The sequence below is a fragment of the Echeneis naucrates genome, chromosome 24 (assembly GCF_900963305.1).
Source record: "Echeneis naucrates chromosome 24, fEcheNa1.1, whole genome shotgun sequence".
Classification (NCBI taxonomy): domain Eukaryota; kingdom Metazoa; phylum Chordata; class Actinopteri; order Carangiformes; family Echeneidae; genus Echeneis; species Echeneis naucrates.
Window position 1 is genome coordinate 15,486,889 of NC_042534.1, and position 12,973 is coordinate 15,499,861.

The following is a 12,973-nucleotide window of genomic DNA, read 5'->3' on the forward strand; positions in this document are numbered from 1 at the left end:
GATCTGGATTGAATAAGACCAATAGAAAAATAGCAACTGCAAACAGCAGTGAAGAGAGTCTGAGATTCATCCCTCCACTCATCTCTGCATCTACATCTTTATTTCGAACTACAGACTCCACTGAAGAGCCATGTTTCTGTTAATAAGGTCACAATCTTCCTGTTCTGGGTTCAAACACATTATTTGAAGAACATTATGGTTGTTTTTTGTAAAGTCACAGGGGCTATAACCTTACTCCTACATTTCTGCAGTCACAGTTGTCAACGTTAAGATATAAAACAAAAGGGGAAACTCTTTTGCCATAAGCCACCATTTAGATGAAAAAACTATATATTTACTATATTACAGAAAACTATACATGTATTAACACAAATTATACTTATATGATTCTACGTTGATGTATTTTAACTGTTTGGGTTTTAAAGCCCAAAGAAAAAGGAACATAGTTTCCTTTTTGGTTTATAAATCAGGCATTAACAAGGACTTAAAAATCTGATCTAATTTGAAGTACATGTTTCATTACTACTGATGTCATCAAGAGAAAAAAAATCTCCCATCTGATTGGACAATGTAATACTGTACCTACTATGAAAATTAGAAGGGTGTTGATGACATTCCAGATTGTGTCTCCACCGTAAACAGACCTCTCTATTGTGGTGGACATTTTCAAAGGTATGATGTGAATTTTCTTTTATTCCTAAAAACTTGTTCTCCTTTTGATTCATGTCTAGAAAACTGTAACACTTTCAATGTTATGACTAATGAGTTAAAACTGATTTGCAGGAGCACGGGAACATGGCACCAGAAGCCATGCTCAACCAAACTGATGACATACATCCATGTTATGAATTCGATAGGGTGTCTCACATACTGAAAAGAAAGCATTCCACGATATGTGTTTTGTTGTATCTATTCTTCAGTTCATTATCTGTTATAATTGTATGTGGAAACCTTCTTGTTATAATCTCCATCGTTTACTTCAAACAGCTCCATACGCCTACAAACTCTCTCATCCTCTCTCTGGCTGTGGCCGACCTGCTGGTTGGGGTCATAGTCTTTCCTCTTGGTCTGGAGTTCCCTATAAGTTCCTGTCTGTATCATGAAGACTTGTTTTGCAAAGTACGAGACAGCTTTGATGTTATACTGAGCACAGCTTCTATTCTGAACTTATGCTGCATCTCCATTGACAGATATTATGCAGTGTGTCAGCCCCTGACATACAACACAAAGACAAACGCTCAGTTTGTGATCATGATCCTAGGAAGCTGGAGTGTTTCTATTCTGGTTGCTGTTGGATTCATAATAGCAGGTTTAAACCCAGATAAATGTCCGAATGTATGTATTATTGATGTTTTACTTGCAAACATTTTAGGACCTATTCTCTCATTTTACCTCCCGGTGATCATAATGCTCTGTATCTACCTGAAGATTTTCCTTGTTGCTCAGAAACAGGCACGCAGTATCCAGAGCACAAAGTCTGGAGCTACTGTCAGTAAGATGGAGACAAAGGCCACAAAAACTCTGGCTACTGTTCTGGGAGTTTTTCTTCTGTGTTGGCTTCCTTTCTTCCTCTGTTTTGCTGTTCAGCTTTTGAATCATGTTTCAGTGCCAATTGAGGTGTTTGAAACTTTAAATTGGCTTGCATTGTCTAATTCAATGCTCAATCCGTTTATCTACGCTTTCTTCTACAGCTGGTTCCGATCGGCTTTCAGGATGATCGTTTCTGGGAAAATATTTAAAGGAGATTTTTCAAACACAAAACTTTTTTAAATGAATGTTTGGTGATCTGCAGACCTGTCTACAGTACCAACCCTGAAACCAAGCACACCAGGGACTGTCTTGATGCAACACTGCCTAGGCTGCAGTATTTGTAGTAGCGGCACTGCTGTGTAAATAATGTCTAATCACTGCGGAAAAGTGTGTAGTAAGTCGTGTGCAAACTTCTTTGGCGCTTGCATTTGTATTATATGTTTTTAATTCTTTTATTCTAAGTATTCTCTTCTTGTCAGCCGCATGTCCAATTTTGTTCCCCAGATTAGACTCTTGATGTTTTTCTACGTTATAACTAAATTTAAATAAGGCCACTTCTCCCCCTCCTTTCCTGCCTTTTGTACATTTGTTCATAAAACTAGTAGAGTGACCTGAAGTCTGGGGGTGCTGCTTTGTGAGCACTTGTGACTGTCTGTTAACCATATTTCTGTCAAAAAAAGCAAATCCAAATTGTGGGAAATTATTAACTCATTAACTACAATTTTAATTTATTGGAGAGAGATTTAATATTAACCCTTTTACCACTATAATAGCAGGCCGGCTGGCGCTTTTTCTCATTCTTTCAATAAATGTCTCAAACAATAACCTTTGTGTCAAGACTTTTGTCCTTTTTTCAGGAGGAGTTTGTCATTATTATACTCTCCAAAAAAATACTGGGTTGTTTCTGTAAACACATTATTGGGTTAATTGTGCTGGGTCAAAATTACGGGTTGTTTGGGATAATGTAAACACACAGTTGGGTTGTTCATGCTGGGTCAAATGGTTTTGAGGGGCTCTACATAATATTAGGCGTGTGGTCATAATGAAATGGTTGATGGATTTTTAATGTAGATCTGGATTGAATAAGACCAATAGAAAAATAGCAACTGCAAACAGCAGTGAAGAGAGTCTGAGATTCATTCCTCCACTCATCTCTGCATCTACATCTTTATTTCAAACTACAGACTCCACTGAAGAGCCATGTTTCTGTTAATAAGGTCACAATCTTCCTGTTCTGGGTTCAAACACATTATTTGAAGAACATTATGGTTGTTTTTTGTAAAGTCACAGGGGCTATAACCTTACTCCTACATTTCTGCAGTCACAGTTGTCAACGTTAAGATAGAAAACAAAAGGGGAAACTCTTTTGCCATAAGCCACCATTTAGATGAAAAAACTATATATTTACTATATTACAGAAAACTATACATGTATTAACACAAATTATACTTATATGATTCTACATTGATGTGTTTTAAATGTTTTGGTTTTAAAGCCCAAAGAAAAAGGATCATAGTTTCCTTTTTGGTTTATAAATCAGGCATTAACAAGGACTTAAAAATCTGATCTAATTTGAAGTACATGTTTCATTACTACTGATGTCATCAAGAGAAAAAAAATCTCCCATCTGATTGGACAATGTAATACTGTACCTACTATGAAAATTAGAAGGGTGTTGATAACATTCCAGATTGTGTCTCCACCGTAAACAGACCTCTCTATTGTGGTGGACATTTTCAAAGGTATGATGTGAATTTTCTTTTATTCCTAAAAACTTGTTCTCCTTTTGATTCATGTCTAGAAAACTGTAACACTTTCAATGTTATGACTAATGAGTTAAAACTGATTTGCAGGAGCACGGGAACATGGCACCAGAAGCCATGCTCAACCAAACTGATGACATACATCCATGCTATGAATTCGATAGGGTGTCTCACATACTGAAAAGAAAGCATTCCACGATATGTGTTTTGTTGTATCTATTCTTCAGTTCATTATCTGTTATAATTGTATGTGGAAACCTTCTTGTTATAATCTCCATCGTTTACTTCAAACAGCTCCATACGCCTACAAACTCTCTCATCCTCTCTCTGGCTGTGGCCGACCTGCTGGTTGGGGTCATAGTCTTTCCTCTTGGTCTGGAGTTCCCTATAAGTTCCTGTCTGTATCATGAAGACTTGTTTTGCAAAGTACGAGACAGCTTTGATGCTATACTGAGCACAGCTTCTATTCTGAACTTATGCTGCATCTCCATTGACAGATATTATGCAGTGTGTCAGCCCCTGACATACAACACAAAGACAAACGCTCAGTTTGTGATCATGATCCTAGGAAGCTGGAGTGTTTCTATTCTGGTTGCTGTTGGATTCATAATAGCAGGTTTAAACCCAGATAAATGTCCGAATGTATGTATTATTGATGTTTCCCTTGCAAACATTTTAGGACCTATTCTCTCATTTTACCTCCCGGTGATCATAATGCTCTGTATCTACCTGAAGATTTTCCTTGTTGCTCAGAAACAGGCACGCAGTATCCAGAGCACAAAGTCTGGAGCTACTGTCAGTAAGATGGAGACAAAGGCCACAAAAACTCTGGTTACTGTTCTGGGAGTTTTTCTTCTGTGTTGGCTTCCTTTCTTCCTCTGTTTTGCTGTTCAGCTTTTGAATCATGTGTCAGTGCCAATTGAGGTGTTTGAAACTTTAAATTGGCTTACGTTGTCTAATTCAATGCTCAATCCGTTTATCTACGCTTTCTTCTACAGCTGGTTCCGATCAGCTTTCAGGATGATCGTTTCTGGGAAAATATTTAAAGGAGATTTTTCAAACACAAAACTTTTTTAAGTGAATGTTTGGTGATCTGCAGACCTGTCTATAGTACCAACCCTGAAAAAAAAAAAACTAGTAGAGTGACCTGAAGTCTGTGGGTGCTGCTTTGTGAGCACTTGTGACTTCTGTTAACCATATTTCTGTCAAAAAAAGAAAATCCAAATTGTGGGAAATGATTAACTCATTAACTACCATTTTAATTTATTGGAGAGAGATTTAATATGAACCCTTTTACCACTATAATAGCAGGCCGGCTGGCGCTTTTTCTCATTCTTTCAATAAATGTCTCAAAAAATAACCTTTGTGTCAAGACTTTTGTCCTTTTTTCAGGAGGAGTTTGTCATTATTATACTCTCAAAAAAAAAATACTGGGTTGTTTCTGTAAACACATTATTGGGTTAATTGTGCTGGGTCAAAATTATGGGTTGTTTGGGATAATGTAAACACACAGTTGGGTTGTTCATGCTGGGTCAAATGGTTTTGAGGGGCTCTGATGCAGCTTAACACTTGGTTGGGTTATTTTGAGCCAGCAGAAGGTTAATTCGTTTTCCCGCTTCTATACTATCTGGAAAATTCTGGAACATTACAGATTGCAGGATTTTACGGCATGTTAATGTGAACACTTTATTTTTAATAATCTGTGAGGACAGGGGGCCCTTTAACTATTTTTGCATACATATATAGTCTAGGATCATGGGCATTGTAGTTTTTAAAAAACTATATTGATTTAATTGACGTTTTTATTAACGAGCTTAGCAATTTTTTTCTGGTGCTTGTTAGCTATGGCTTTAAAAAGCCAATCATACCACAGTAAACCTGTAGCCTTTTTTAATTTTACTGTTTAAGTCTCTCGGCTGTGTTGTTAATCTCACTTTAGCTGTCCTGCTGCTTATATAGCAATGTCAGTTATTTAACGTTACATACTGGTATGCAGTAATTACACACGCAACTATTTATGCCAGTTATTTCGCTTCAGATCACAGAAGATATCTCACTATATTTGTGTGTAACTACCTGCAGCGGCATACTTTAAATAAACAAAAATAAACAAAAGACAGACAGACAGGCAGATAGGCAGATTGACGGAGTTCCCCAGGTTTATGGACAATCCTGGCATATTAAGAAATTTTACTGTTGTTGTTTTGTTTATTTTTATGTTTTCCTTTATGAAAGATTGCTAATGAGCTTTAGGAAATTGCCCATGAAATTTTTACCTCCTAACATACAATTTGCCAATGAAACAGTTTCAAATTGACAAATTTGAAATGCTTATGCAAAAGGACTCTGAGACCGTGAGAAACAAGATTCTCTGGAGATGGAGTTGTTTGGCCTCAATTCTGAGCATCTTGTCTGGAGGAAACCGGATGTTGGACATGGTTTTCCTCCCCAAAGTTTATCCCATCTCTACCCAGGATCTCTGGAGCTCAGCCTCAGCCTCAGCCATCTCAAAATGATTGAAATGGGAGGAACTTGAGCTAAATTTAAAGTTCCATAGTGATAGAGCTACAACATAACAAAATATGGTATGTGGTCTGAATACTTTCTGAATGCACTGTTCATATACTCATAGCTGCTCTGCTCATCGAAGCAGAGCATCTAAGAGTACAACTAACAAAGACCTCGACAAGAAAACACTTGAGTGGAATAAAGAAAAGGCCTGCCTGCAGGAGTCTCTCAAGCATGCCAAAGAGGCTCTGGATGAAAAGGAACGTAAGCAAGAACAAAATCGGAACCAAGTGATGGGAAAATTAAGGAAACTGGAAAGTCAAATCAAGGAGATTCAGAGTAAACCAAAGAAAACATCCCTGAGAAAATGATTCCTTAAGATCTTCAAATGAACTCATGGATCAAACCAGCCTCTGACCTCTCCTCATTCCTCTCACTACTACTATCTTGTCTCTCTCTTGGTTGAGAGGGATGAGAACCCTCCCCAGAAGGATTGCAGCCTCACAAACCCTTTCTTTTTTGTGAGTTTGCATCCTCTCCCTGTGTCTATGGGTTTCCTCCCACATGCACAAAAAAAGCATTAATTAAAAAAAAAAAAACAAAAAACAAAAACTCAGTCTTGTTTGACTTCAATGCCATATGAAGCTAATCTGTACTCTGCATGATTTTGACTGAAATTGATAATACTGAGGTTTAAATGCAAGTTAATTTAACAATGGGCACCCTATGCAGATAATCCTCTGGTTACAAGGCACTGCTGGGATTTGAACGCAGGCTCTCCTGTTTACAAGACAAGTGCTTTGATCCACTCAGCTGGAGGGCCTCTCTGCGGGGTTTATTATGTAGTAAGGCCTTCACAGTCGCCAAAAGAAGCCCTTTTGGAGATCTCTGAGAGACGTGTGATACATTGCTTTTCACTACCAACATGAAAACACCAAAATGGGGGTATACTTTCAGAAGATCTGGGTCATCCCCAAGTACACTGCACAAACACACTTCCAGTGACCAAAAAAAAAGTAGCACATGAGGTGAAGGTTAGGCATTGCTGGGATTTCAATCCATGATCTGCTGTTTACAAGAGACATACTTGAACCAATTAAGCCACAACCTGTTTTTAGCTTCCTACAGCCACGAACAAAAGGGTTGTTGGTGAAATAATCTAATCAGAAGTGGACATGAAGACTGACCAGAGAATTGATTGCTCAGATAGGCTGCATGGTTCCTTTAATGCAAGATGAGACTTCAGTAAGGAAAGCGCCAAGGGCTGGTACACTGTTGAAACAGGATCTGTTAGAGATTTAGGATGACAACTCACTAGTTCATCTCTACAACAATTAAAATTAGCAAAGAGGCACTGCTGGGATTTGAATCCAAGGTCCCCTGTTTAGTAGACAGGTACTTTGAACAACTAGGCCTTCTGTGACACATGGCGTTTGCATACCAAAGTGTGGGTATACGTTTAGGAAGATTTGCGTTCATTCCTGAGAAAACTGCAAAAACAATGGGCCACTGACAGACAAGCTTTTTAGGAAGGTAAAAAAAGGACTCTCCTACAGAAGGTAAAGGTTTCCTTTAAGCTGTCTCAGTGAGGTGGAGAAAATCTACTGACAAACAGGCACTGCTGGGATTTGAATCCAGAACTGTTCTGTTTAAAAGAAAGGCATTTCAACCACCTAGGGCACAGCACCTCTTTCTTTTGGCTTCCACCCACTAGCAAAATGGTTTTGTGGGAAATCCACCAGTCCATCATTTGCACTGTTGACTGGCTAGTCCAGTGGTGCTGGCCGTTATCCACTGGAACACTGAAGGTTGTGGTACATGGCTTTGGTGGCTCCCTGGATTTGGTGCCTCATGTCCTCACCCCCTGACCTAACTCTGGGCCCTTGTGATGATCTCACTTATATTTAAGGAAAGCCCACATGCATGTGTGGTGTCACTTACCATCTGTTCTTGGGTCATATCATGAAGAATTGATGAATCCTGCCAAAAATGGGCCGAGCTTGTCTTTCATTCCATCACTATGTACCCTATCTTTGACTCACCTCCTCTGTCGGGACACCTTCACCTACCCGGAATCCCATCTCAACAGAGATCTGCACAGAAATCCGCGGGACTCTCACAATGCTGAGAAAAGGACAGCATCCTTCACTCCACCAGTTCCTACCAGCACCACCTTCTTCCCTTCTCCTGTCCATCCTTCCACACCTTCTCTGTCCTTTGTTCTCCCCTATATTCACTGAGGTGTAAAGTAGCACTGCTCTCCCTGACACACAAAGGTCATTCCACTCGATAAAGATCAACAAACTCGCTTCAAGAGGAGGACTGGTGATGGTCACACACATTCACCGAAATCATTAAATATTTAGCTGCAAGACTAGAAGTGCATCAATCTCATAAAGAATTGTCAGACCCTGTGGTGTTAAACTGTGAGGACAAATGCAAATTAAAAAAAAAAAAAGAGCATCATTACTGAGAAAACACACAAACACAAGATAACGCATATCTGATTGGACAACAGCTGTTTGGATTATTATTCATTAGTGGGTGGGTGGGGGATGAACATTTAAATACAAAGCCAAAGATTTCTGCACAGTGACACTGGAGGCGTGCCCTGGACCAATCTGAGCTTTATTGTATGAAACTTAATAAACTGCAGAACTTTTGTTTTACTTCTTGTCTTTCTTTGCTTGCCAATTATGGTTTTCACAATAATGGAACATTTCATTTACAGGAATCAAGACTCATGGATCCTGAACTGAATGGCAACAGGACCTACACTAATACTGACATACATCTCTGCTATCAGCCAGATTACACAACTTATACATTTACACGCGACCCCTCAATAGTATGTGTGTCATTATATATTGTGCTTGGTTTATTATCTGTTGTCACCATATGTGGAAACCTCCTTGTAATAATCTCCATCATTTATTTCAAACAGCTCCACACTCCTACTAACTACCTAATTCTCTCTCTGGCTGTGGCCGACCTGCTGGTTGGAGTTTTAGTTTTTCCTTTCAGCATGGTATTCACTGTGACCTTATGTTGGTACTATGAAGATTTATTTTGTAAAGTACGAGGTAGCTTTGATGTTACACTGAGCACTGCTTCTATTTTAAACTTATGCTGCATTTCTATTGACAGATATTATGCAGTGTGTCAGCCCCTCACTTACAGAAACAAGATAAATGATGGTGTTATCCTGCTCATGGTCCTGGTGAGCTGGGGTCTTGCTGCTTTAATCGGAATTGGCATCATAATAGCAGGTTTTAACCACGGAAAATGTGAAGAGAGTTGTTTACTTGATGCTCTGATATCAACCACTTTGGCCTGTATTTTCTCCTTTTATATTCCTGTCATCATAATGCTCTGTATCTACCTGAAGATTTTCCTTGTTGCTCAGAAACAGGCACGCAGTATCCAGAGCACAAAGTCTGGAGCTACTGTCAGTAAGATGGAGAAAAAGGCCACAAAAACTCTGGCTACTGTTCTGGGAGTTTTTCTTCTGTGTTGGACTCCCTTCTTCCTTTGCATTGTCTTTCAGCCTTTAACATACAGTGTAACTCCAATTGCTGTGATCGAGACTCTTAACTGGCTTACGTTGTCTAATTCAATGCTCAATCCGTTTATCTACGCTTTCTTCTACAGCTGGTTCCGATCAGCTTTCAGGATGATAGTGTCTGGAAAAATATTTAGAGGTGATTTTACAAACTCCAAACTCCATTGAGATGTAGTTTTCAATTCTAAGATGAATTTAATTTGAGAATTTTTATTAATTTCATCAAGAGAATAATAAAAATAACAATATTTAGTGTTTTAGCAAACATTGTATAAATCACAATTATTGATTGAAAGTTTTAATACTAGTGAACGAGTCAGTAAACGTGTCAGGTATTGTATCTTTACATGTTTTAATCCACCTCCATCTGTCTGTTGTAACAGCAAATCCTGGTTTTAAGTCTGAATTTAAATATGAATCTGGTCACAAACGTGATTATATTCTGATCGCGATGATATTTGTACAGGTCAATAGAAGACAGAAGATCCTTTCCACACATCAGCTGTTTGTTCACAAATGTTCAAGTCTGTAAACAAATTTAAGAAAATTAAAAATCTTATGACTGATGCATATGTAAATTGTGATTATTTTGATCTATATTTTATTTCTCCCTAAATTCTCGATATTCTTATGACTCAAACACTCTATCTGACAAATTCCAGCAACCAAAGATATTCAGTTTATCATGAAATGGGAGAAAAGCAGCAAATCAGTAGTTTGGAGAAGATAAAACATGTATATGTGAAGTTCTTATTGAAAAACTCAAATGCATTCACCACAGTACATGTCTCCACCTAAACACTTCTACACATCTATGAAATGATCTCATTTTACAAAGTGCTGCAGGAATAAAGACATTAAAGAAGTCCCATATGAAAACAAGAAGAGAAGTGAATAAAAGCCCTAAATGATAACATTATGGTTTCAGTGTATGGCTGTGGTTAAGATGAGCATTATTATGGTTTGGATTTTTTTTAGATTTTTATTTTCTTCTGTGTCACATGCACCATGAGAGCTGCCAGAAAGCAGGTGAGCCAGAGTCATACTCTGGCTGAATGCATCCTGTTTAGACACAGACAGAGATCTGAAGCTGCTGTTGTTCTGTTGACGTCATACTTTTAGTACACTGACTGTACAGACACCCTCAGAGAGAAGCTCTAAGTCTCACCTTATCAGACAAAATACAGAACATGCTCTCCAACAAATCCTCCAGGGAGGATGATTGTAGGAACACACAGTAGAGTTTCAAGGAGACACCACAGTCCAACCTCACAGAGCTTGGCAATCTCATTGTTAGTGGCACTCTTTGGTATCTGAACTAAAAGGGTACAAAAGGGTAAAAAGATTAATTCATTCATTCATCTTCTGCCGCTTTTCCATTTCCATTATGTTTTCAAGGCAACATGAACGCACCATTGCTTCCTCGAGCACTGATGTCAGCAGGTGTTGTACACAACAAACATGGAGGGAGACGAGGACGGTGTTAGCAGGGTGGAAATGTGATCTTGAGTCTGTTAAACGGAGGTTGCCACGGTAACGCGTAAATCTCAAGGGCCTCTCATCTTTCCTTTTGTTCACACCAACCACAACTCTCAACAAGTTGCCTGTGCCTCCTGCGAGAGCTTACCCTAAGTCACTCTGCTGCCATCTTCACTCCTAAATACACGTCACTCACGTGTTCCCGCTGCCATTTTCCCCCTCTCTCTTTCTCTTTCCTTTCTGGCCTTAGATTTAGTTGTGTCTCTCATGATGCTACTGTCACATATTCTTGTATTTATGCTTAAATCAATGAGGAGAATTCCAAGTGGCATCACATGAAAGCTGCACCTGAATCAGTGGTGCAACAATTCAAATAAGAACAATGAGTGTTTGCAAAACACCATGTGTACATCAGAGGGTAACAAATCCATCCACTGGAAGGGATACATCAAACATAAAATACATTGCTAATACAGTGTACTCTCCAACTGAATAAGGTTGATACATGCAGCTGGATAATGGGCTGAATTCAGTGATTAAGCTGTTACGGCCCTGAGCAGTGGGCCTTAGTTCCCTCGTCCTGCGTTTGTGTGGCTGTGTCCGTATATGTGTGTTCAATAGGACTCTTTCAGAGAGTGTGTCCTTTCGATCTCAGCAGGGATCCGCGATGGCTGATTGGTGCAGTGGGTTGGTGTTGAGCTCCAATCTGGGAGTGACAGCACCCACAACGTCCAGGTGTGCTCATTTAATAGTGGCAGACACCATTTGTAGAGCTCGTATATATCCTGTGTGGTTTGTGAGTCATTACTTCTGTGCATCCCAGATTTGGCTCAGGTAAAGTCTAGTGATTTTTCCATAAGTGCACTCACTATAGGTTTATGCCCCTGTTTAGTCACACTACATTCAGGGGTACTGCTCATTGTGTTTCTCTTTGTTTTCTCCAATTCATCAGTGTAGTTAGTATGGTTTTATTTTTGGGATATTTTACTTATCCTCCTTAGCCGTTAGACAGATAGATATTTTTTTATTGTTTTGACAGCGTGACGGATGTGTATGGAACCCAAATGCAGCACTCCAGAGTTCAGAAACTGATTGTTAATTTAGAGTAAACACAAGAAAATTGTGTGACAAAAAAAAAAAAAAAAAAAAAAAGGGACCAGACTCAGTGATTAACTCCCTAACTACAAACTTTCACCCCGCCCTATGTGCCCTAAAGATAATATCCAACTAGGCCAGTGAGCAGTGATAGCTAACATGTCTTTGGTGCCATCAGGTGGGAACCTCCTTTCACCGGTGTTTCCTCTCGTTAGGCCCACGACACCTCCAGGAGGCTAGACAGTGAACACTGGCGTCCCTGAGTCACCCCCTAATGCCAGACATCACTGCTCCTCACACAAAGACAACTATCTCACACAGCACCACTGCCAACTACTCTGACCTTTCACCAACTGCACCACTGAAAGCGGGGTGGGGATACAGACCCTGGTTCAGGAAAGGGGCATGAAAGTGTAGAGGGTGCAGGTGGAGGACAAGCTACACTAGCAGATTCAGCAAACAAACTCACCTGAACAGTCCTACGATCAGAGAGAGAGCACAATTCAATTCAAACCAACACAGGCCAACTCACCTGGACTAACCACATGGTGTCAAAGAGGCTCAAACAGGCCACACCCTCCACTTAAATACACTTCCTCTTCCTGGATGTCTTCCTCTGCTTCTCCTTAGAGTCTGTCTGTCTTCAGAGCTCCCCCTGCTGGGCCCCCAGCTACTATTACTTCTTCTAATCCAAATCCACTGACTGGATCTTGCTGCCTCATCTGACATTTCCTTCACTGTTTTCCTCACCCTCTGTCCCCTTCCTCCTAACTCCCTCAACAAAACAACAACAGATCTGGCTACAAACCCTCTACAACTGGACAAATCCTAACCTTCCATCCTCGCTGCTCAGCATCCTTACCTAGATCTGCATATCTGAGCTTTTTCCTTTCCTTTGCTTCTCCAACTGAATCCTCCCACGGCACAGTCAGCTCTATGAAATATACTCTCATTCTACTCCTCGACCACACAATTATATCAGGCCTTAGCTTTGTGCAGGCTATTTCCTGGGGAACAACCAGCTTTCCTCCTAAAT

At 39.7% G+C, this 12,973-nt stretch overlaps 3 protein-coding genes across 3 annotated transcripts; all 3 read left to right on the forward strand.

The window, feature by feature from the left end:
• The first annotated feature begins 795 nt into the window (after window positions 1-795).
• On the forward strand, window positions 796-1,770 carry LOC115038022 (trace amine-associated receptor 1-like). Its single transcript, XM_029496831.1, has one exon. It carries the CDS (start codon window positions 796-798, stop codon window positions 1,768-1,770), a length of 975 nt encoding a protein of 324 aa, XP_029352691.1.
• Window positions 1,771-3,395: 1,625 nt separating this feature from the next.
• LOC115038051 (trace amine-associated receptor 1-like) lies at window positions 3,396-4,370 on the forward strand. Its single transcript, XM_029496868.1, has one exon. The coding sequence runs from the start codon at window positions 3,396-3,398 to the stop codon at window positions 4,368-4,370; it is 975 nt and encodes a 324-aa protein (XP_029352728.1).
• Window positions 4,371-8,544: 4,174 nt separating this feature from the next.
• On the forward strand, window positions 8,545-9,531 carry LOC115038258 (trace amine-associated receptor 1-like). The gene is made up of 2 exons (XM_029497124.1): window positions 8,545-8,872; window positions 8,945-9,531. The coding sequence occupies exons 1-2, from the start codon at window positions 8,545-8,547 to the stop codon at window positions 9,529-9,531; spliced, it is 915 nt and encodes a 304-aa protein (XP_029352984.1).
• The last annotated feature ends 3,442 nt before the right edge of the window (window positions 9,532-12,973 follow it).